At 49.1% G+C, this 26,154-nt stretch overlaps 1 protein-coding gene across 1 annotated transcript in view; it reads right to left on the bottom strand.

The window, feature by feature from the left end:
• The window catches only part of LOC146799892 (cytosolic phospholipase A2 gamma-like), a 556,810-nt gene that overhangs the window by 154,134 nt on the left and 376,522 nt on the right, over window positions 1-26,154 (bottom strand). Inside the window, exon 11 of the mRNA XM_085620826.1 lies at window positions 4,732-4,854. Coding sequence (XP_085476952.1) covers window positions 4,732-4,854 — 123 coding nt within the window. The remainder of the gene's footprint in view (window positions 1-4,731; window positions 4,855-26,154) is intronic.

Here is a 26,154-nt window from a genome sequence, read left to right as displayed (position 1 = left end):
TGCTGGTATCTCTCACAACAGCTTCATTAAAGCTATGAAGGAGCATCAGCGCCGGCAAAGTTACTAAACTAAGTCTGAAATTTGAACAGGGCTCTGGGGCGGGTGATGACCAGAGCTACCTGCAAAACAGACAGAAGAAGAAACTTTACTCCAAGGAGGAAAGAAGTTTTGCAAAATTAGAGATTGGTGGTAAATCAAAAGATTGCAAGGCCACCACCAGGTTTAGATTCAAAGCCCAGGTGCAGGATTTTATAGTTTGATGGGATGGTCACAGCTCCATCCGGAGGTATTGTTTATTCAGGATTCAGATAAAAAGTTTAGCTCTATAGACACGGTGATAATCTGGAGGACGTCAACTGTGTGATCGGCTGAGGAGCGTGTGTGAAGGAGGAGACAAGAAAAGGCACAATTCTCATCTGTTTACTTTCCACAGGGTGGAGTGTTTGTTAGCGGTCAGGATCTCCAGGAAATGGGTCCCAACGGAGTAGAGCTAGAGAGATCAAATGCAGGATTGGATAGAGTGGAAGGACATACATATATTTAGATGTCCTTAGAATAGTGACTAGGGGAATGGTCCTGGTGCTGGCCACAGAGGGGGTCTTGTACAAGTTCAGATGGATCACTGATGCCCCAGAAGGGCATTTACACCAGATTTCTGAGCCGAGGCAAGATATAGTTAGTGTGGTAAGGGTGAGCATATGACCAGAAGTGACTTTGGAGAAGTTGTAAAATGCTAACGATCCATCCACCAAGAACTGGTCAGGAACGCAGGATGGCTCCTACCTTACACCTTGGGCAATCGAAAAGAAACACAGAGAAACCAAATGCTAAAATAAAATGCAAAATTGGGGTACAGAATTAAAGCACAATTCTTACATACAACACATAATAATAATTCAGACAACATTTAAAGTTAGAAGTGCAATTAAAATACTAAAGTGCAATTCAAATATTAACTTGACTACCCTTACATCAACATATCTGTATAGGTCAGTGGCAGCTGCCTGTGAATGTTGGTGGGGGAGGAGGGAAGGCAGGGATAGAAAAAAAAAAGACTTACCTGCTGGTCAGCGGTCACTCTCCTCCATCCTTTTCTCTTCTCTTCCTGGCTCCCGGCAGCAAACATGCTTCCCTAAGCCAATCATAATGCTGCTGTCACCAGCATGATAGGCGCATCGTGATTGGTCCTAGCGGCCTGTTTGAAATGGTTTGGCCAGCCCAAGATGGGCAGCAAAAAGTCATGAGAGCCGAGCCCGCCCCAATGTAACCTGGCTCCATACAGAAAAAAAAAATTGATAGTGTTATCATTTTAATTTTCCGGGTGTAGTGGGGTGTGGTCCTCTGCCTGAGCGGAAGAGCCGTCGCTGGCATAAGTCCTTCGTAATTTATGAGCAGATGTTAACAAGCTAATCTCTCCATGGACCGTCTGTTTTTACTGTTCAATACAGAAGACTCACTGGTTCACGTAATTCAGCAATACAAACGAGCGTTACACATTTATACACAAATCAAGCAGAACATGTGACTAGACACTGGATCCGGGGCATGGACAATCCAGTTATTTTATACAATTTGCTTTTTCTGTGTCGTCAACTCATTTTTAGCTTGTTATAAAACCTATTTTTACTGGTATTTTGACTCTGCACTGTCGCTGTCATTCAGCAACACAGTATGTTTGCTTTGTCCCTAAAACTGTAAAGTAAAATTGATTTCACCAACGCGTCTAGCGGCATAGACCTGTCACTTCTGGGGTCAATGGCTCCCCCTGATCCAATAGATAGGTGGTTGTGAGCAATTCACCGATATAAGACAATGGTGTTGTGTAGAGGTAAAAGGGGGCAGGATTGCAATAGGATTACATAATGTAATAATGATGTATGGTTCGTGGCTGGGGAAGGGGAGGGGGTTTAGGGTCTGCTGTTTCGCAGGCTGCATTGGGGCGATATATGGTGACTTGCAAATGTAGATGGTTTTCTTACATGCTTGATGCTTGCTGGGCTTGCCCATATGGTACCTTAAAAACCAATAAAATCTGTTTAAAAAAATTTGATTTCAGCAAATTGGTTTCACTCTCCAAAAAAGAAATTGTAAGTTGGTGCAGTAATTGCAACGTTAGCATGGAAGTTAAATGTGATGTGTGAGCTGCAATGTGCATTTATACTACGCACATTTGGCACAAAAGCACGCCTCCTGAGAGCACTATTGTCTTATGCCTCCGTTGAAGTTGAAAGGTACTTCCTTTACACATGGCAAGGAAAAATGTATTGTGTTGTGGAAAATTTACTTTTATATACTAGCTGAGTGGCACAATTGTGTGCCATGTAAGCCCAAAAGGCGTTATGTTATATTATGTTTTGTGTATCTGTACGGAATGCATATCACCCAAGAAGGTATACTATTACCTAAAGCATGATGGTGATGTCCTGGGCTGTTAGAAAAGACAGGTTTTTAGTTTCTTTTGGAGCCCAAGTATGAGATTTGGCACCCATCGAATCTGGCCTTAAGATGCAGGGAACGAGGTTGAGCTGGAGGGCGGCCAAGAAGAGGTTTGTGATTGGCATGTGGAAGTTGAGGCAGCTGTTCAGATGTGTTAGGCCTAAAGTGTGAAGGGCTTTTTAAAGTGTGTGTGAGGAGCTTGAAGAGTGTGCGTCTGTGACATGGGAGCCAGTGGAGGTTTTTATGATGCATGGAAATGTGCGTATAGGTGAGAGTTGCTGCCTTTTAGATGACCCTGATTCTCTTGGTGAGCTATGTGGTGATACTGACGTAGAGTGCATTTCCATAGTTCGGCTTGCTGGTGATTAGGGTCTGTGTGATGGTTCTGCTGGTGCTGAGCAGGAGCTATGTGAAGATTTTTCTAAGGAGCTTGAGGGTGTGGAAGCAGGAAGATAGGACCCAGATGACCTGGTTAAACATTGATATTTCGATGTCAATTGCTCTCTAGGTTCTTGGCTTGATTGGATAAGATGGGAGTCATCCATAGTTCAGGGGACCACCACGTCGCAGTCCACAACAAGGTGAATTTACCTGGAGTACCACCTCTGTTTTGTCGAAGTTGAGCTTAAGACAGTTGGTCTTCTAAAAGTTGGCAATTTCAGGCATGCAGGAGGTGAATTTTGTCTGGTGTTGGAGGGGTCACCAGAGAAAGGAAGGATTAACTGGGTGTTATCAGGCATACGAGATGATGCGCGGGCTGTGGGCACAGACAATGTTGGCGTGCTGTGCCATGTAGACATTGAAGAGCATGGGGCCGAGGGAGGATCCTTGGGGGATTCTTCTGGAAGCAGGTGAGGTTGTGGATCCAGGATGACAGAATTAATGTACCTGAGCTATTGGAGAGTGGGTCTGCGTATGGCAGTTTTGTCTGGAAGTTAGTTGAGGATGGGGTGAGATTTTAAATGCGGTGGAGAATTCAAGAAGGATGAGGGTCATTGTGTCTCCATTGTCCATAAGGCAGATACTGTTAGTGGCAGTGATGAGGGAACTCTGTGCAGTGATCGGGCTTGAATAAAGAGTGTGAACAGCCCAGCAGGTGGTTGTAGTTGAGCTAGACAATCATCTGTTTAATAGCAAGTTTTTCCAGGACTTAAGCAAGGAGATTGGTCTGCCATTGGCCAGGGACTTCTGGAGTTGTTTATCAGAGAAGATAGTCTAGGTGTGGGGGACGGTGGTTGTGGAGTTCTGTGCCTGAAGTTCTGTGTTGGCAGGGTAGGTAGAGGTCAATGTGGACAACTGAGTGGCTGGTCCAGGTGAGGGGGTGGACCTGTTCACTGTGCAGTAGGGAAAGTTAGAGGAAACATGGTTGAGGAGATGTTTGGCAGAGTGGGTGGCATCCTTCACTCACCGGGTGAGTTTGATTCTGTTCAAAACTTCCCGAAGGTTGCTGGTGTTTAGGATGGTGAGGTCCTCCAGGTGGAAGTTGAGATCAACGAAGGGAGACGAAGGAGCTGGAATCGAGGACAACTGTGGCAATGAGTTCCATGATGGTGTTGAAGAGATTAGAGGTCAGAAGAGTAGGGCCCCTCCCAGGGTGGTGTTGCTGGATAACAGAATGAATAATTTTCTAACTATACAACTGTAAACAACCTACACAACACGTTACAGAAACACTTACCCAAGAATTGGACAATCAGAGCGAGTAGGTCAGAAGTAGCAATAACTTATAGATAGAATACACTAAAACTGCAGGACGTTAATTGCATGGAATACCATATTAAAGTTCTAATATTTACTTTCCATAGAGTCGTTATGGAAGAACCATATGACTTTGAGCATCCACTCGGATCACCTATTTAACCCTCAGAAGCCTCAAACTAATTCAGAATCTGAACGCCTTTAAACCCATTTGAAATATGTCTGAACCCTCTCAGTCGCGACCCCAGGTTCAGCATGCCTTGGACCCCACCCCAAGAGCTCCGTTCAATCACCTGCTGTTCATGTTGCAGTCCCCCGACGACCAACAGACAACAAATAAGATAAGAAAAGAAGCATATTCTGCTTGTAATGGGCCTCTAATTCTAGAATACTTTCACATACACACTTGCAATGTTGTGACTCATTCACATCTATTATGTTGCTTATTGAACCATGTGTTTGTCATTCATGTATTGACCCTCTGAAAGTGGTTTGATGAATCAGATAAATACGATGCTTTGTGCTGTGGACCACAGCAATACTTGCTTTTTAGGGTTCCTTATTTCCAGTAAATGTGTGGCTGGCCAGATGCTTTACCTTCCAGTAATCCCTCCAGTCTCGCCAGCGCGTTCTGGCCGACCTCACTCTCCAGCTCTTCAACTGACAAACCCATTAGGAGCTCAGCAGCAAGGCAGCACTCACATGAGCACTTCTCTTCAGCTGAAAAATATGATAAAATAAGGAATGAGACAAACAAAAGTAAAATGTCACCATGATAGATGATGTATCAGAGAATGACAAGTTAAAGTTACTGAGTTAATAGCGAGTGCTCCATTAAAACATTCGAGAATCCGTTTTTATCAACTTATTTATTGTATTTATGTATTTAATATGTTCTCTCATTTTTTTTCTTTTAAAGTCTAGTATGAAGAGTCCCAATTGCTTGAATGGTGAATTAATTTTTTCCATAACATTTTACATTAATGTTTCAAGGCTAAAATATTGAGTAAAAGTGAATTTGAGCAGATAAGGCAAAACAGAACTAATAAAAGTGTGATATAAGAATGAGGTCATCAACCTTTGAACCCATTAAGAGATCATCATCAAGGGTAAATCCAATTGCGTATCAACACCAATAATGGCTTGGCGTCAAGAGGACTCACGTTTCAATTCGCGGACCTCCACTACTAATGGGAATAACTATTTCCCAACCACCGGCAACACGTCCAAATTTAGCCAGGTCCTGAACCTCTTGAATTTCAATTAAAACAACCTGCAATACAGCCCTTCATTGCCTCACGCAAAGTATGACACCACAGCTCACAAGAAAGTCAGAAAAGTCGATGTGAGAAGTGAAAAGTGAGTGATGAGGAGGCATCTCACGTACGCAACACCAGGAAGGCTGCCAGCTGGTTCTCGCTGGTATGCCCACGTTTTATCATCATTGGTTGCCAACTCATAGAAATAGTGTCCAGTAAAGGAAAAGGTGGATAGACAAAGAAGAAGAAATAATTTTTAAATGGAAACTTTGCTGTCCCCATAGACAAAGAAAGAGAATGAAAAACCCAGTGTATTGCCAAGAACAGGTGTTCCAAGCAATGTTAAAATTGAGTTGAAAACTCACTTTAGGTCACCCTCTTTATTCACAACCAGTGAGTTCACTCAAAAATAAAAGCACTATATGTCGCTAACCTTTATGAGGAAGGCCAACATGTTTCATTGCCATTAATCTTTATTGTGGCAATTTCATCAGGGCATGGGGTTTTAATCACTCGCCTCACTGGACATCCACTTTTGTGTTACAGAAGGGCTGTATGAAAAGCAGGAAAGAAGAGAAATAGAATAGCAATTTTCTATTTAATCTTCAATAAAATATGGACCAACCATTCATCAATTACACCAATTGCTCGTTCCCATAGGTGTATTTACCATGTAAAGGCAGAGGGCATTCATACCAGCCTTCACAATGTCAATCGGGGTTCTACTAAATATTCCTTTTCCCGATTCTTGGAAATGCGCTGAAACTAGCGCGTGTCCCACCTGTGGAAAAGAGGTTTGCAACTTATCATCAAGTACCGATACATCTTAAAAATGGTGATTTCCGCAAGTATATACCCACTGCATCACCTACAGTCTCATTTTATATGTCTCTAAAAGTCAGTTAAATTCAAACACCGGCAGTGTTTTAACCACAAATAAGTTTTCATCAACACATCATTGCTCAACATGGTCCCGCCTTGGACTCATTACAGCAACACAGAAATTCACCGTCATTACATTTACCAACACCCGGCACACCGTGCCGCATCCGCAGCATTTCACCACCTTTGTACCGGGGTTCTCAGAACTCTCACCGTAACCACTATCGGAGCGATCCTTATCTCGTCACCGCCTCGAGTCAGAATCATTTCACAGCCTCTGATGTAGTCTCTCTATGCCGCGCCCCTCCGTCCGCTTCAAGTATTACTAATAATCCAATTGCGACCAAATCTTAAGTGAAGAGACCTAGGCACAACATGGTATAATCCCAGAGAATGCAATATATTTTTATTTACAGTGAAACTTGACCTCGTCACCGAGCATTGCAATGCACTCCACGATCTGGTGCAAGTTCTAAACCACATTACATATAGCTAGCCTTGATGCAAAACGATTTTAATGTAAGCAAATACATTGTCACTTCTGATTAGATATAAAAAACAAGCATTTACAATGCAATTGGTCTCGCCTTTGGCACCTTATATGAATTTACCTATGCTGCACATTGTGGGTACAGCAACATTTACAGTTGAAAATTCCACTTTCCCTGACATAGCGATATACTACGAGGTGCACCAAACCACAGCCTTAATGCATAGGGCAGATGGCAACAATGCGTAAGTAAAAACAGTCACAAACAGGTCCTAATGTTTAACTCCATTTCACAGGTCTTGAAGTGGAATGAAAGAAGCTAGACGTCTTTAAAAAAGGGCAAGGCTAAAGACGCGCAACAAAAAACAAATTCCAAGATATGTGGCATAAGTAATTAAGGGTGTGTCATAAAACACAGAAATAAAAATCCTGTGAGTGACAAAACGTGCCACTTGGACAGTATTTGTGTGCCTCCACACATGTCATGCAGCAACAAAGCCTGGGCGGTGAACTCCACTCCCCTCGCAAAGTTTGTGGAGTTTTCCACACTATGCATTACGCAGAGCTCAAGGAGTTCTGAAAAACTCTGCTCCTCATAGCAGAGTTCTTTTCCCTTGCTCGCGCTCGTCAACATCAAGTTGGTGAGCAAAAGTGAGGAAAATCCACCTCTCGTGAGATTTTTCCTCGTTTGCAATCGTCAACTTTAAGTTGGCGAGCGCAGAAAATCAACCTCCTGGCGAGATTTCTCAATGCGGGTGATCGGATCTCTCATTGACAATGGTCGTGTATGCTCAAGACCGGTCGCATCGAGAAACCATCCATTTATGTTGAGAAAGCTGCCGCAAAAGTAAAAAATCTACTCGAGTGGCAGAAAGGAAGCAGCGCCCACTAGTGCTGTGAATGGTTCTGTTCGCAATGATTGCACAGTGCGGACAAACACCCAGTGCTGAAAATCGCCGCAAACAGCATTTATCTAACGCACTCTGCCACTTTCGGAGCTCTGCGTAGTGCGGCAGAGATTTTTCTGCACTTTGCGGAGTTCCGCATATGCGGAACTCCGTGAACTCTGCCCAGGCTTAACAACAACAAACATATGCCTAAAATAAAACTTATTTATTAAGCCAGTGCTTTTAGCCAAATCATAAAGGAATGTATCAACTATGAAAATATAAAACATTACTAAGATCTGTGGAAAGGGTAGAACTCTTGAATGTGTCTTATTCACTCGTGAACTTCCTCAGACAGCTTTCCTCTGCAGTCTCTCCCTGTTCGGACACTTACACCCGCATGCTTCAGAAAGCCTCAAACGTCATCCCTTTCCTCTTCAGGTAATATTTCCCTACTCTCCTTCATGATCAGTTTCATGTTCTGCACTTCACCCCCTCCCCCTCCCCCCCCACATACACACAACCCACCCACTCATCCGCCAGCGCTACGTGTTCTTTTAGAACGATGCTGCGATTCTCGGACAGCTGTACAGCTCCTTCACGCATTTCCCCTCAATTACAAGGGTCAGGTGTTTGAACAGCACTTTCTGCGCTTTACAAAGAGACCGAGCATTGGATGCATTTGTACTCTGTCCACCTTTGTGACCCTACTGACATGAACCGCGGGGGGCCTGTGTTACGCCCCCGACTGACATGCAGAATAAGAAACTCGAGGGGGCCTCCCTACAAGACACATGAAGGGGCCCCCTTCGGGCTCATTCAAGAGCTCTGCAGACCGAGTGCTGTGCGGAGGGGGCCTCCTGGAGCTTGGGGCCCCCCATACCGAGGGGGCTGCGGGGCCTGTGTTACGCCCCTGACTGACATGCAGAGTGAAAAACTCGAGGGGGCTTCCCTGCAAGGCACATGAAGGGGCCCTCTCCGAGCTCATTCAGCAGCTCTGCAGACCGAGTGCTGTGCAGAGGGGGCCTCTTGGAGCTTGCCCCCCCCCCGCACCGCGGCGGCTGTGGGGGCCTGTGTTACGCCACTGAGTGATATGCAGAGTAAGAAACTCGAGGGGGCCTCCTTGCAAGGCACATGAAGGAGCCCCCTCCGGGCTCATTCAGGAGCTCTGCAGACAGTGCTGTGCGAAGGGGGCCTTCTGGAGCTTGCCCCCCCCCCCCCCGCACCGCGGCAGCTGTGGGGGCCTGTGTTACGCCCCTGACTGACCTGCAGAGTAAGAAACTCGAGGGGGCTTCCCTGCAAGGCACATGAAGGAGCCCCCTCCGGGCTCATTCAGGAGCTCTGCAGACCGAGTGCTGTTCAGAGGGGGCCTCTTGGAGCTTGCCCCCCCCCCCCACACACCACGGGGGCTGCAGGGGCCTGTGTTACGCCCCTGACTGACATGCAGAGTGAGAAACTCGAGGGGGCTTCCCTGCAAGGCACATGAAGGGGCCCCCTCCGGGCTCATTCAGGAGCTCTGCAGAGTGCCGTGCGGAGGGGGCCTTCCGGAGCTTGCCCCCCCCCGCACCGAGGGGGCTGCTGGGGCCTGTGTTACGCCCCTTGACATGCAGAGTAAGACACTCGTCCTCCCTTCAGCTTCAGCTCCCAATCCGGCCCCATCATAAACACGCACCAACAACCTGAACTCACCGGGACATTGTGGCCACTCCCCTCGCTGCTCCACTGCACAAAAGCCAGGAGCGACTTTCATTAATTGATTCCGTTATTTTTTTTAAAATATATAAACACAACACATGGAATACGCAATTAATCTAACGAGATGCAAAATGAATTAAAACTTGAAATATAAATAGGGACTACATTGTAGGTATGGCTAACCTTATTGTGTTTCCAGTAATTGGTGAGGAATCGATCAGTTCGGGGTTTGTGACTGTAAAGTTAAGGACATGTTCATGGGGCCAGATGACGACCCCTTTTAAAGTTTTATCAACTTCCAATCTCGTACCATAAAACACCATCACGGTGAATGCTGAGGAAGTTTCTTCCTTTTACATCAGGGGCTATTCTTTGCTTGCACCTCCCTGGCAGCTGGAGCAACTAGGACTTAAATTATTGAATATTTTTATACCCGCGAGTAGTGAGGCTTCATGTTTGGAAACGTGTCAGGTCCACAGCAAGGAAGGCAGCTCACATGTTCCCCAGGCATTCTTGCTGCAAATCCATTCATCCAGGAAACATTTATTTTAATTGTTTACTCAGTGCATTAAAATGCTCGTAAATCTGTCACATGAGACTAGGGTGACCAACTGGCATGGGTGCGAATTCAGGACAGTGAGTGTAAAAATTCAGGACAGAGGGTCAAAATTCAGGACAAAACTTCGGGACAAAAGGTACGTTTTACAGACATATCAGAGGAAGTGGCGCGATAATATAAAGTACGTAAATAGACAACCACCTACATACAAGTCAAATAAGTTTTGGATTAGGTTGAGACAATCGTTTTTCGGAATACGTGCAGCTTTGAGCAACTGCGCAGGTCTTTTTGAGGTATTTCATTTGATAATAATCTGTTTATATGGTTACTGCACTGGGTTGTCCAGACTGATGTTTTGTTTACAACTCATGGTACTGGCAGGCATGTTTGGTGAGAGAAGGGGTCAGGAAGATCTGCTCGGATAGACTTTGTTACTAGCATCTCATATCTGAGTGCCATTGTGAGATGTAAAGCGACACTCATAGGTGAACTAAATGGAGGACTGCTGTAATGAACCAACTATAGGGAACGCATTATGGGTGTTTCAGCAAGTGGAACTTAAAATATGGAATCTTGCTTTGCCAAAGGTGGCTTCGCAGAGAGTTGCACTAGCTGACGGAAGTCATAAAGGTGCTTTTCCCTGCAGCTTTCTTAAAGAATCTACTGTCAATACACTATTACATAGTTTATTTTTGACGCCATGCCTATTGCTACAATTACTATATACATGTCAAGCACAGATCATGGCACTATGAGGCTCTCCCTAAAACCTTACACCTAAAACAAAACATGCAAAAATGTACAATTACTAGTGTAACATTCAAGTAGCAGTTGGGTGTCACTCAAAATGCCATATGCATGATGTATAGATTCCACACGTAAGCACACAACAAATACAGAATAGTAACATATAGGCAAGGGAGTAGCCAGAAAATTGTAACACCTCCCACTTTGAACTGAAGCTCTTATGGCACCAAGAAAGCAAAGCAAGTCATCACAGCCCTCCCCGGAAGAGCTCTGTTATCCAAGGATCTAGCCATTCATCCTTCCATCAAACCTGTGATGTCCACCATTTCAAATGTACATTCTGTCATCCATTCATTCTTTCATCAATCATTCAGTCTTTCACCATTCATTCTGGCCTTCCATCTGTGTGCCCATCTATATCCAAACCTTTTCAATCATATCAAAACATATCCATTGTCTATCCTTCCATCCATCATTTCATTCATCCATCCCTTCATCCATCCATTCACTAATCCATCCTACCATTTCACCCAATCATCCTTTCACTCATCTATCCACTCTTCCACCCATCCATCCATTCACTCATCCATCCAACCATTTACCCTTTCACCCATCCAGCCTGTAAAACAATAGGAATGTACATTTGTCAGGTTTCAAGCTCTGTGAAATGTGCATAATGGGTGCCCGTGTGAACTAGGACGACACCAGTACATCATTCACTGAAAAAAACATAAACAACATAAAGTGCACTTGTAAAGCGCACATTCATTCCGAAAAGTTGGTTGGCGCAGTATACCCGATATGTTAGACTCCTTACACAAATTCATTATCATAATTTTATCGACCTAGTGAAGATAGAGGGCTGAAACAGGAGCATGAGATGAGGGCACCTAACACTTTTACACGCGTTCCCTGAAAAACGATTGCATCCTGTTATGTTGAATAAACCGAAGTGCACAAACATGCGTAACACTTCAGACACAAATGAAACACATCCGGGGTGTTTGTGGATTCTTGTGCAGGAGCTAGGAATCCCAAAAGTTGCAGTGGAGTGGGGCGTCCCTGCATGCTTCTTTACCTTTCCAGGAATGAAGAGGGCGGTTCTAGCCTTTTATGCACAGCCAGTTGCGGAGTGTTTGCCTCTGTGATTTGAGCGCGCAGGCTGGAGAGAAGGGACAGCCTGCAGCCCTTCAATGCTAGCGTGCCTGTTTGGGAACTCGACTCACTGATAAACAGCCCTTCAGGAGCCTTCCCTGCTCAGCTTTTTTTTATTTTAGACAAAACTGTGTGATAAACCAGCCTTAAAATGATTGAACTTTTATTCGAAACACGTTACAGCCTCTGTTAATTTTCAAATGTTGCACATGTGTTAGCTTTCAACATGTGCCAAAAGAAGAGTGAGAGACGGCCTCCGACCCTGCCGCTGACCGCGGCCCCCGCAGGGGGCCACTCGGCGGTCGGCACCTTAGTGGCCCCGGGGCCCCGGTCACCCCTCCCCACTCCCTCCTTCGGGGGGGGCGGGGGCGGGGATCCTGATTGTTGCCCCCCTCCGCGTCGGGGGCCGGAAGTGACGCGAAAGGCGCGTCACTTCCGGGCCCAGGTGTGAGGGGAAGGCTATTTAGCCTTCCCCCACCCTCACTGGCGTCCTCTTTGTCGCCCACCTCGCCTTTTTATCGCTGCATCGGTCCGTCGTCCGCTCCGTCCTCGTGCGCCTCCGGCCCCCGTGACACTGCTGATTGTCGTCGCCTCCACGCTTCTTTTCTGGTGAGTCTTGCTGTACCCACTCCGCCCCGGCCCTGTCCCTGGGCAGTACCAGGTCGACGGGGCCCTGTGGCGAGGATCGCCACGGGCGGAGGGGACGCAAGATGGGGGCATGGGGGGTTTGGGAGGCGGGGTTGGGCTAAAGAGCATGCTGTTGATTTCGCCCGGACCGTTGCGGAGGTTGGGGAGCGCGGGCCAAGCATGGCTGATGCCATTGAGTTGCGGCCCCGGTCCCTGGTGTCGATGGTTGGCCCCTGCGGCCTGCCTGCTCCTGGGCGCTGCGACAATCCCTTCGGGTCGAGTGCCCGCTGGATAAGGAACAATGATAAGGAATCTGAGGCGCAGGTCCTCAAACACAATCCGGTCGGGGTTTTCGAGTCGCGGGGCCGTGTCCGCAATCTTGGAGAATGTGGTCCGTCGGCCGCGCCGCCGCCCCTAGTGCGCAGTGCAGGAGGGGGGCGGGTTACCGCACTTTGCGAGAGCATGGTGCCACTAACGCAAAGGTGAAGGGGAGAGAATGTGGTCCGTCGGCTGCGCCGGCGCCTCTGGTGCAGGAAACCAGGCTCGAGCCTCGAGGTCACACATCTTGTGTTTCTGGGCAAATCAGTTATCTCCGTGCCTGTATGTGTAATGTAAAGCGCTACAATATCTTTCGAGTGCGCGGTATATAAATATGCAGCAAATAATAATTTGGCAAGTACGTTTCCCGTGTTTGGCCGCATCTTTGGGGCATGCAATGTGTAGCGCTCTCGGAGCGTCGGGACATCGGGCTCCACATCCGGGTTTTCCTGGGCAAATTGCTTATCTCCTGATCTCCCCGTGCCTGAATGTGTAATGTAAAGTGCTCCAATATCTTTCGAGTGCGCGTTAGATAAATACGCAGCAAATAAAGAATTTGGCTAGTTTGCTTCCCCTGGGGCCGCATCTTTGGGGCATGCTATGGGTAGCGCTCTCGGAGCGTCGGGACATCGTGTTCCACATCCGGATTTTCCTTCATGCAATGTTTAGCGCTCTCGGAGCGTCGGGACATCGTGCTGCACATCCGGGCTTTCCTGGGCGAATCATTTATCCTGGGCAAATCACTATCTCCTGATCTCCCCGTGCCTGAATGTATAATGTCAAGCGCTCCAATATCTGTCAAGCGCGCGCTATATAAAGACGCAGCAAATAAAGAATTTGGCAAGTTCGCTTCCCGTGGGTCCGCATCTTTGGGGCATGCTATGTGTAGCGCTCTCGGAGCGTCGGGACATCGTGTTCCACATCCGGTTTTCCTTCATGCAATGTTTAGCGCTCTCGGAGCGTCGGGACATCGTGCTGCACATCCGGGCTTTCCTGGGCGAATCATTTATCCTGGGCAAATCACTTATCTCCTGATCTCCCCGTGCCTGAATGTGTAATGTAAAGCGCTCCAATATCTTTCAAGCGCGCGCTATATAAATACGCAGCAAATAAATGATTGTGGAATTTCAATTCCCGTTGGGCCACATCTTTGGGGCGTGCACTGTGTAGCGTCTCGGAGGGTCGGGACATCGTGCTCCACATCCGGGGTTTTGCCTGGGTGGATCACTTAATCTCCCCGTGCGCGAATGCAACCGGTGCTCATTAAAGCGCCGTCATTTATGTCGCGCGGTGCTAACCTACATGGGAGGCGTTAGGTAGCGCGTAGTTGCCTTGTAGTGAACTGGAATTTGTAACGGACATCCTGGGTCGGGGAGGCGGGCTGCGCCTTGTGGTCGCGTCTCCCCTTTTGGGCAGCACGGGTACTGTACAAATTTGACTTCCGGGCAGTGAGTTGGCCCCCGTGCCTGAATATGTAATGTAAACCGTGCCAATAATTTCGTAGTGCACGCTACATAAAGGCAAATGAACGAAGATTTGACGTGTTCGCTTCACGCGAGACAGTGATTTTGGGGCAAATGGGCGCCAGGAAAGTAGTATGGGGGTGGGGGGCGAGAGCACCATGCTGCTTGCCAGGTTCAAGGTGGGGATGGGGGCAGACGCGAACAGGGTGTGCATGGTTAAACGTGATTTGTATGAGCACCTGTGTCCTATTTCCCCCCCCCCCCCCCCAACTCTCCCCCCCCTTTTTTCTTGCGGTACAGCCACGCCTTTTCGTTTATGCATATTTCTTGTGCTTATGCTGGTTTCTCTTGCAGTACATTCGTCCGCTTTCACTGACTGGAGGATTATTAATTGGCGACAGAGAGACGTGAGACAAACTCCATCCGTATTCGGGGCTCGGACGGGAGTAAGTACGGGCAGTTGGGGGATGGGGGTACCTCTCGGAGTAGCATGTGGCACTCAGGAGCGAAGAACCAACCTCAAAGGGGGCGAACAGGCGGTTAACTTTCTCTCTTTCCCAATGGCAGATAAGAGAGTACAACTGCTAAGTGATGGACAGCCAAGGATTATCCCCCCCCCTTTTCACACCAGGGACACAGGTTGAGGAGTCCGGGCCGGACACTTCGGAGGAAGCACGGATTGCCGCTTTCTTGGAGCTGACGAGGGCCAAGGGTTTAGCTTGGGCGACGGAACTATTGAAAGCCAGTACCCCCCCAGACTCTGGGATAGCGATGGACGGTCCGGCTACGGATAAGGATGTAGGGGAGGTTGCGGGCCCGTCACGGTCGAAAAGAATCCGCCGCCCCACGAGCAAAGACTTTCCGGTTGAACAACCACCGGCTCGGAATAGAGCGGCCCCTCCTCACAGGGCCTCAGCGCCCCCACAGGCGGCGGTTAACTTGGGGACGGGGGCGCACAACGGACTGCCTTGCCCGCCCCAGGCGACATTTGCCTCAGCAGAGGATTTGGGTAAGCATTCAGACACTTTAAAAGACTTCATGGCTGAGGTCAGATCCGGTCTGCTGCTTGCCAGGTCACCCCTAGGGGTTGGTCCAGCCGCCCCACCGCCGCCGACTGTTCTCCCGGCGCCGGGGGGCTTCACGCAGGTCTGGTGTCAGCCGCCGGCTGCGTTGGAACCTCCTCCGCGGCCCACACCCCCAGCTGCTGCTGTGGCCGAGAGCGCGGCAAGTGCGGTCGATACTGCAGTAGTGGTTCCCCCAGTGGTACCGACGCCGGCACCAACGCTAGCCGTAGCACCTAAGCCTCTAGTTACCACGGCCCCGCTAGTATCGGGCCGCTGTTCACTCGCTTGGATGGTCCCTCTAGTGGCCAAAGAAGGGATTTGGCGCAGGGAATTTATTGATATCTTCACCCTTCTCATGCATGGGGCGGAGGGGGTAGATACCAGGAGGATGGGCAACAAGGAAGAGGACAAGCGGGTGCGGTATCATGTATATCCCACCAAAAATATTGTGACTTGGGGTCAGGCCTTTGCCATTTTTGCGGCAGTGATAGTGGAGAAATTCCCAGATGAAGGGCCAGGTCTCTTCCACTATGCAAGCGTGATTACTGAAGAGGCTGCTAAGGGTGGGGGCATGGGATGGTACCACTACGACTGTGACTTCCGCAGACAGAGAGCAATCTGCCCAGATCTTGAATGGGACCAGTTGGAGGTCCGTTTATGGGTAAAACACAGGGGCAAGCATACTGAGGGGTCTACGACGAAGTCAGGTACAGAGAGCGGTGTAAAGAGCAAAGAGAAAGAGGATAAAAAGGAGAGGAAATGGGAGAACAGGAAGTCCTTTCGGGGCGGGCGTGGGGGGGGTCGCAGGCCTGGCTTTCGGGCACGGTCTTCTGGAACTTGCAGGCTCTTCAATGCAGGGTTCTGCTCCTGGGACAAATCATGCCGTTTCTCTCACAACTGCAGCGTGTGCGGGGCACCCCATGCCGCTACCGCATGCTCCAAGCGCGACACTCCCGACAAGCCTTCATCAAGCAAGTAGCCCGGGGGGGGTTCCCCCCTCCTGCGCTTTGGCCCCCTGCGTACACAGCTGCCAGCGCGCATGACCTAGACCCACACGACCATGTGAAAGGGCCCTCTCCCATCTGCGTAAAGAACCTCCTCAGCGCACTCCGCGGTTACACTAGCAAGGAAGGGTCCCTCATTTCTGAGGGTTTCTTAGACGGTTTCCGCATTCCTTATCAAGGCCCCTTAGTGAGCAGGGATGCGGAAAATCAGAAATCAGCTAGGGAACACCCGGAGGTAGTGCGGGATAAAATAGCGAAGGAGGTGTCTTTGGGCAGGGTGGCGGGCCCATTTTCCTCACCCCCTATGCCACACTTTGTGATTTCTCCCCTGGGGGTGGTACCAAAAAAGGAGCCAGGGGCTTTCCGACTTATCCACAACCTATCACACCCAGAAGGGGACTCCGTGAATTCCTGGTTGGACGAAGGTAAATGCTCAGTGTCTTACTGCTCTCTAGACCTGGCAGTCGACATGATCAGGAGGGCAGGAAAGGGAGCCTGGCTGGCCAAGTCCGATATCGAATCGGCCTTCAGGCTCCTGACAGTACACCCGGACAGCCAACACCTTCTGGGCTTCAAGTGGGGGGACCAGGTCTTTTATGATAGGTGTATGCCCATGGGATGCTCGGTGTCTTGTGCGTACTTTGAGGCGTTCAGCTCCTTCCTACAGTGGGCCTTAACAAACAGGTATGGCATTGAGGGAGTGACCCACTACCTGGATGATTTCCTGTTCATCGGGGGAGCTGACTCGCAAGATTGTGCACGGGCGCTGCAATGTTTCAAGGAATTGGCAGGACACTTGGGCGTACCTTTAGCTCCTGGTAAGACCGAGGGTCCGGCGCAGGTTTTGGTATTCTTGGGCATCGAGTTGGACACGGTAAAGGGCGTGTCCCGACTCCCTGCGGATAAGGTACAGGCCTTGCGTCAGGAGATCTGCGATCTACTGGGTAGGGACAAGGCTACTCTAGGTGAAATCCAATGCCTGCTAGGGACTCTGAATTTTGCGGTAAAGGTCATTCCCATGGGGAGGGTCTTTGCACGCAGGCTAGCTAGGGCGACTGCTGGTATAAAAAAAAGAAACATCACTGGGTCAAGCTGGGGACAGGGCTGAAGCAGGATCTGGTGGTATGGAGCGAATTCCTCACCTGCTTTAATGGGACGGTTATTTGGAAGCAGCCCTGGATCGATAGTCAGGAACTTTGTCTTTTCACAGATGCCTCAGGCAGGGAAGGTTTTGGGGCTATCTTGGGCGAAGAATGGTGCGCGCAGGGATGGCCCAATGTTTGGCGCAGGCGTAGGATCACCAAAAATGTTACTGTGTTGGAGCTCTTCCCGATTGTTGTTGCATTGCACCTATGGCCGGCGGCATTGTCAGACAGAAAGGTGGTGTTCTGGTCTGACAACATGGCGGTCGTTCAGGCAATTAACAACCAGTCCGCCAGGTGCCGGCTGGTGCTGTGCTTACTAAGGGAGTTGGTCCGGGCTTGCCTGCGCATCAATGTGGAGTTTAAAGCCAGGCACATTGAGGGGATTCAAAATGTGGCAGCTGACGCTCTTTCTCGTTTTCAGTGGCTCCGATTCAGGGAGGCCTGGCCGCGGGCGAGAGCGCAGATGACCCCATTCCCGGACCATCTGTGGAGGATCCTGCAGTGGGACTGAGCCTGAGAGCGATGGGAGAAAGAGCTCTGGCCCCAGGTACCAGAAAGCGTTACAGCGCCCACATGGCAACATTCAGAGCAACTTCTGTGGCACTGGGTACTTCAGGGGCTGCGTTGGTGTCCCAGGTCCGAGCATTTCTGGTGTGGGCTAGGGGACAAGGGAAGAGCCGTTCATGGGTGGGCAGTCACTTGGCAGCCGTAAGCCACGACACTAGGTTGTCTGGCGGGGCGGATCCCACTAACTCCTATCCCATCCGGGCCGCCTTGAAGGGTTGGGCTAGGGAGGAGCCCAGGGCCCCTGATAATCGAGCGCCCATTGATTTCGAAATCCTGAAAGGCATGCTAGGGGCTCTCGAGCTAGTCACCTACTCTCATTACGAGGCAACGCTGTTTTCAGCCACATTCTGCTTAGCATTCTTCGGGGCTTTCAGAGTCAGTGAGTTAGTGGCTAGGTCCAAGGTCGACTGTTCAGGGGATGCGCTGGCAATTTCAGACGTGTCCATTTCCTTTTCACTGACCATTCTTTTACGCAAGTCCAAGACTGATCAGGCGGGGCGGGGGATCAGGGTGGTTCTCCAGCCCCTAGGTGACCCCAGGTTCTGCCCAGTACAATGGGTAAAGGCGTTTTTGGAACACAGACCGCCTGGCCCTGGTTATCTCCTGTTGCATTCAAATGGTACCCCTGTAACTAGATACCAGTTCGAGCAGGTAATCAGGGCCAGTTTAGCCAGGGCGGGGCTCGCCCGGCCGGACAGAAGGTATTCCAGCCACTCCTTCCGCATCGGCGCTGCCACCGCCGCTCACCTGGCGGGATTAGAGGCCGCTCAGGTGAAGAAACTGGGGCGTTGGGAATCTGATTGCTATAAGATTTATGTTCGCCCGTGAGGCAGCTTTTAGTAATGTGTTTGTGATTTATGGTGTGTATCGTTGAAATCACCCTTTCTGATTAAATAACTTGTGTGTACACCATGTCTCCTCTTTATTAGGACGAGTGGTGTGGGTGATCGGGCATTCATTTGTCGCCCGGGCGGCCCAATGGGCATTGCACCGAAATTGGATGCGACACTTCCCTCAGACCGAAGTGGAATGGATGGGGGTGCCGGGGATGAGATGGTTCGAACTCAGGAATAAGATCGAACAGAGACTAAGAGCACACGGGTCCACCTTGCCCCACCTGTTGGTGATTCACCTGGGTGGTAACGACCTTGTTACCCTAGGGAGACGATTGCTGTTATTAGCCATGAAAAGAGACTTAGGGGAAATCTGCAAACGTCTGGGCGAGTGTGAGATCGTGTGGTCAGAGATTATCCCCCGCAGGTCTTGGCGGGGAGCTAAATCCTTAGAAGCGGTAGAGCACTCCAGGAGGCGCATTAATGGAGCAATGCGTAAGTTCACAGCCCAAAGGGGTTTGGGCTTTATTCGCCATGAGATGATTCGGGGGAATGTAAAGGGGTACTTCGACTTGGATGGAGTACACCTCTCCCAAATAGGCATGGACCTGTTTTTATTGGATCTAAGCGAAGCATTGGTGAATAGAGGGTGCAGGTAAAGTGCTAGGTTGGTGGGGGGCCCTGGCTGCGACGGTTAGCCGCCTCCAGGGCTGTGGCGGAGTTACAGGGCGATCTGGAAGCAGGCCGGTACAAAGGGTACCTCTGCGCGGCACCACGTGGTGCCTGAGCCAAAACGAGGAGCCTCCAGAGAGGTCCCGGAAGCCGGTCGGCGCCCCGCTAGGCCTGTGGGCGGTTGTGGGCCTGAACAACCGGGGGCTTGCTATGCGACGCTCCGCCCCGAAAGGGGGGGTGTGAGTAGAATCTCAACGGCACGTGATCGAAAAAAGAATCACTTGGGGGGCAGCACTTGCGGGTCGTTCCCGTGCTGCCCGGCTCATCAGGCGGGGCAGGTGAAGTAGATGGCCGCCTGCCCTTGGATCGCCCGTAAGATAACCCACCTATTACATATCCTGGAATTATGTAATAAATCCTGCAGCATTTGTTACCCATTTACAACTGTTTCTTGTGTCTTCTTTGGGTAACCTAATTTGGGGGAGGGGGGAAAGCGGGGTGCCCCTGGGGGTACTATGCCGCTGACCGCGGCCCCCGCAGGGGGCCACTCGGCGGTCGGCGCCTTAGTGGCCCCGGGGCCCCGGTCACCCCTCCCCACTCCCTCCTTCGGGGGGGGCGGGGGCGGGGATCCTGATTGTTGCCCCCCTCCGCGTCGGGGGCCGGAAGTGACGCGAAAGGCGCGTCACTTCCGGGCCCAGGTGTGAGGGGAAGGCTATTTAGCCTTCCCCCACCCTCACTGGCGTCCTCTTTGTCGCCCACCTCGCCTTTTTACCCTCCCTACCGCTTACCCGGCGTGGTGTGGTGGGGTGGGGGTTTTTGGTGAACGTTTTAATGTTTTTCTTTTCGTTGCAGGCGGAGTTACAGGGCGATCTGGAAGCAGGCCGGTACAAAGGGTACCTCTGCGCGGCACCACGTGGTGCCTGAGCCAAAACGAGGAGCCTCCAGAGAGGTCCCGGAAGCCGGTCGGCGCCCCGCTAGGCCTGTGGGCGGTTGTGGGCCTGAACAACCGGGGGCTTGCTATGCGACGCTCCGCCCCGAAAGGGGGGGTGTGAGTAGAATCTCAACGGCACGTGATCGAAAAAAGAATCACTTGGGGGGCAGCACTTGCGGGTCGTTCCCGTGCTGCCCGGCTCATCAGGCGGGGCAGGTGAAGTAGATGGCCGCCTGCCCTTGGATCGCCCGTAAGATAACCCACCTATTACATATCCTGGAATTATGTAATAAATCCTGCAGCATTTGTTACCCATTTACAACTGTTTCTTGTGTCTTCTTTGGGTAACCTAATTTGGGGGAGGGGGGAAAGCGGGGTGCCCCTGGGGGTACTATGTGGCCAGCAACATACTTCTGGCGAGATGTTTTGGGAATCGCTCCTCGCTAGCTGTTAATGTGACCGCCGCTACTGCGCAGGAGGAGGGCACCACAGGCTGTAACTCCCCAAACTGCCCATTGTCATTCTGCATGTGGCCATCAGCCGCATCCAGAATGGCAATGGGCGGGTGGGCTGCTGCTGTGCTTCGAGAATGAGTGCCAGCCGCCGCCCCTTCGAACTGAGGCCTCTCACAGGGGAACAGCTCTGCTCCCTGCTAGGGCCAGAATTACGGACAAAAGGCATCCGTAAAAAGGATCCTCACGGACAACGGACGTGAGGCCCAAATTACGGACGGTCCGTGAAATTTACGGATGGTTGGTCACCCTACATGAGACGCGCCCGTAGCTGGCGGCGCTGAGGTTTACGTCGAACCTCGAGGAATCTTCATTTGGAAATCCGTGCCATAGCCAAGAGACCTAGACAGGTTCCCATAGCAACCGCTCAATCACTGCAAAAAGAAGAGTTATTGCAGCATCGTCCGCTGGAATAAACAAAAACTAAAAATATTTGCTAATGGGTGGCTACATTCGGCATCTCAGGGGTCTCTGGGTGTGAACTTACAACACCGGTTCAACAGGTGCCAGGAAACAATCCCCTGTTGGTCATTACTAGATTAATAATCATTTTTTAGCAGCATCTGCCGCAATATCTTATAGCATAACACTAACCCCCGTGGCCACTAGATAGTAATGTTTCACTACAGTAGGCCAGCAGAAGAAAACAATGCCTAAGACCGCCCTGTTCAGCACTCACATACAACAAGCATTTGCAATGCAAAACGTCTCGCATTTACTTGAGTTTGAGCTATTGGCATTGTAAGTGACAATGCCTTTTATTTATGTTTTGGTTTTTAAAACATAAATAAAAGGCATTGTCATTTACAATGCCAATAGCTTATACTCGCGTAAATACGAGACTTATTGCATTGCAAATGCTTGTTAAACTGAGCAATGGTTTTGTCTTTGCTTAAGGGACAAGGGAAGATAAAAACAGTGTGTGCGCGCCAGAGAAAGAAATAGAGAGAGAAGTAACGTTGTGGAGACGAAAATGAAAGAGAGGGCCAAGGAGGAGTGGTAAAGGAGACAACAGAAGAGAAAAAAAAGAGAAAAGGAAAAGAGGAAAAATTAACAGAGTGAGACAGAAAGAAAGAAGATGTGAGAAGGTTAGTAAGAGATGTGGCAAGTGTAATTGTTATGCAGCCAGTCGGTGTATATATGTGATAGTAAAAAGAGAGGAGAGAGTTTTACATACATGTTGGCACTGTAACAGAAACAACACACTTACTTTCGTGCTCATGGTAAACAAGGCCCAGATTTTCTATTTTTTCTCACATGTGCAGCATCCACATTTATTTACTGTGCTGATTGTGCAAGGAGAAAAACACAGCGCATCCCCTGCGCTGTCACACAAACAGGGCTGCCCTGTGAGGCAGGTGGCTTCACACCAGGGTGCACAGGAGAGTGTAAGCTTATAGCATAGGATTGTACTTGAGGCACATATTTCCACCACAAATGTATATGCGTACACAAACTCAAAAGGTTGCCACACATTGGATGTGTGCTGTGCACTGTAGCACACATGCAGTGTGTTTTGGTAGAAATGAACACATTCCCCGTTGTTTGCACTTGCTTTAAGTAGACATGGCTATTTTCGTAGTTGGGCCTTGAGTCAAAATCTATCACTGTTTACCCCTTGACGCAAAGCAGGGCCTTACATTTTTTACGCTGTGAAATGTGTGACTTTCCAATGCAAAAGAGATGGATAGTAAAGAGAATGCCATGCTTTGCATCAAGCTACCACTTGCACCAGTGCTTAATTTGTAAAATAATATGTGCCAGGGCTCTCTTAATGAGGCTATCACAGCTCGCACTACCCACTGCCATACCAACACAACTTCTAGCAATCACACTTTTACATGTGTGACAATTCAGACTCTTCCATGCCCCAAAGCTACAAGAACAGCTGGGCCGCAAGGTATTAGTAATTTATAATGTCTTGAATTAATAAACAATTGTTGTTGTGCTCATCTCTGAATCACACAAACAAGTGCCACCATGTAGCAGACAGCTATTCTCACATTTAAGTGCGTGTGCTGAGCACCAGAAACCTAACCGGCACAAATTAAGCACTGACTGGCACATTACAAACGGGCTCAAGTGTTCTTTTCTGTAGATTGCGGTTTTAAAACATGATAAACAATACAGCGAACTTGTTTCCTCTGAGGGTTGCAGCGAGGGACAAGCTGGAGGTTTGTATGTCCCGGTGCAGCTGCTCCTTTCATTTGTCCGCGTTAAGCATTAGACCTATTCGAAAGGCTTCTTTAGTTACTATGTTCCTTTTCCAAATGTAAAATGCTTTTTAAAGTTCAATAATATTATCACCTTGATACAGTGAATAAGAAAACAGTGACTGATTGACTGGTGTTTTAGAAGTGTTTTTCAAACGGAGACAATAAGCGAACGATTTAAAGGGAAACTGAGAACCAAACACTGAGTGTAACTTTACACGGCTCCCTCTCTATGGTATTTGAGTTACAAGAGTAAGCAACCCGATCCTCGAACAGAGATAAGCTTATCAGCAACAGCTTATCAACACAGCCACCCCAGTTCTGGTTTTCGCATCCTGTTTCAGTGTGTCACATTGTGTGTGAGATGGGAGGAACAAAAACCAAAGTCAGACCATGGCAGCTGTGAGGACCAGAAAAGGCAGAGACAGCGGTGCCCCCTGCTCTGAGGCAGGCTGCAGCCAGTGACTCAGCACAACCCTTCCTCTGTCCGCTTGGCTCTGCTGCGAAGCAAGCAAGCCCAAGCCCTGTGACTAATTGCAAGGGAGGGAGGAGGAGAGCAGAAAGAGTTGGGTGGGGGGTTGTTGGAGACAGGAGAATGAAATCAAACCATCGCGGTGCTCGTGAAAGGGCACCGCGCCTGCCATTAAACATAATAGAAAGAACCTGCCAATCTCTGCGGGGACCATATCCAGTCCTGGGCCCAGGCAGCTGTGAGGAGCAGGAAAGGCACAGACAGCGGTGCCCTCTGCTCCGAGGCAGCCTGCAGCACAACCCTCCCTCTCCGTCCGTCCACATGGCTCTGCTGAGAGGCAGACTGGAGCCAGCTGACTGACAGAGAGGGCGCGTACAGGAAAGTCTCCAGTTACAGGCGCAGGCTACAGCGTGAACAAGAAGGGCTGGGCGAGAAGGGAGGGGGGAATGCGAGGAGCCTGAATACAAGTGACGAAAAAAGAGGAGGAGAAGGGAGATGCGAGCAGAGCATCAAAGGGCTGGGCGAGAAGGGAGGGGGGAATGCGAGGAGCCTGAATACAAGTGACGAAAAAAGAGGAGGAGAAGGGAGATGCGAGCAGAGCATCAAAGGGCTGGGTGAGAAGGGAGGGGGGAATGCGAGGAGCCTGAATACAAGTGACGAAAAAAGAGGAGGAGAAGGGAGATGCGAGCAGAGCATCAAAGGGCTGGGTGAGAAGGGAGGGGAGAATGCAAGGAGCAGAGGAGCAGCTGTAAACGTGCACGCCATAGTGCACGCGAGCTCTAGGCCAGCAAAACCATGTGGGTAGCACTTTTGAAAACCCACTTACAAAATGTCTCAAAGAGACCGCTTTCGCGGTCTCAGCGAGACCTAAAAAGCGTGGAAGAGCGCTTTTGCTTTCTGTTGCCGACACCAACTATAAAATAAAAAAAAACAGACGGGAGGAGGGAGAAGAGGTCATCACACTACAACAGTGTGTTGACCAAACAAAAAGTTTGCAGTGAAATCTCCAGGGAGGGAGCTTGGCACACAATGGAGACATTTAAACAAATGCACCAATAATAAGTCAGAATTTCTAAATTACATAGAACAACCAATGCCAAAGCCCATAAAAGAGATACAACAAGTCTGGCAGACTGCGCAAGTGCTGTCGAGGCTCGACCTAATGAGTTGATGTGTCACCTCACTGGAACAAGATTTCATCAATGGAGTCATGTGAGATGGAATCACTTATTTATTTATTTATTTTTGGTCTTGTATAGCGCTGGAAGTCAACCCCCGAAGGGGTATCTCCGCGCTTATGCATAACCAAGAAGCCAGAATCAAATACATACACAGAGAAGTAAAAGGCAAGAAGAGAGCCTTAGAAGCTACAAATAGGAACGTTTTCAAGGACTTCTTAAAGGATTGGAAGTTAATAATGTTTATTAACTTAGGTCATCAATATCATTTAACATGTCATGATTGATGTAATATGCGAGGTGATATGCACTGGATAGTGCAGGCGAAAATCAGAGTTAGCCCACTGAATTATAACTGGGGAATTTTTTTTTCTCTTTAAACGTTGCATGTGTGCTACATTCTCACCTAACTGTGACATCACTTGAACGACTATTCTTTCAGTATATATATATATATATATATATATATATATATATACACACACACACATACACATACACACATACACGTGCACACACACGTGTTTGTTTTCTTAAATGTTTGAGAGGAAACCCTTACCACCCTTTAATCATACCCTTCCTTTAAACCTGTGTTTGAATGGTGATGCTCTGTAATTAGGACTCCCAGGAAGGAGGATATGAAGAAGATGACTCCTGTGTTGCGAACGTTTTAAATATGTAACGGGGGTATCAGCAGGGATGCAATTTTTGAAGTGCGACTACCAAATAAGGCCACCCTAGAAGTGTTATCCAGCCTAATATCGCAACAAAAGAGTCTTCCTGGGAGGGTCATGGTCTGATAAAGGGGAGAAAATTTAAGACCGCAGCCATGCTCACGGAAAGCCAGATCCCCGGAGTAAAAAGCTAAAGAGTGGGTTGTTTGTAGTGGAAGAGATGATAGAGTTAAAGAGAACCAGAGTGGCCAAAGACAGAGAAAGGAGAGCCGAAAGAAAGACCCTTCCACTGAGAGAGACCGATTTTATTAGCGGACAGTTCTTTTCGGGGAGGTGCTCGGAACCGCACATGGTGGATCCCAATGGGTGGTAAACAGCAGCAGGTGGTGGATGAGGGAGATGTGTCATCCCAAGAAGGCTCCGATGGGTGTGATGGAGCCCGTGCTCTCCATGGGACTGGAGTCAAGCTATCCTGGTTGATGAGGGGTGATGCCTCGAAACAGGTCCCAGGATGATTGTTTCCTATCCAGGGAGGACCTGGCCTGGCAGTTCGGGTTGGACAGTTCCCATGAGGTATAGGGTCAAGACTGATTTGCATATGGCTGGGTCCAAACTGGAATGGCATGGTGAGCAAAAAAAAAACCCGATGGATATAGGCCCAGATCTCTGTACT

Source organism: Triturus cristatus, chromosome 8 (assembly GCF_964204655.1).
Source record: "Triturus cristatus chromosome 8, aTriCri1.1, whole genome shotgun sequence".
Classification (NCBI taxonomy): domain Eukaryota; kingdom Metazoa; phylum Chordata; class Amphibia; order Caudata; family Salamandridae; genus Triturus; species Triturus cristatus.
The sequence above is the reverse complement of the archived record's forward strand: the minus strand, read 5'-3'. Positions and strand labels throughout refer to the sequence as shown.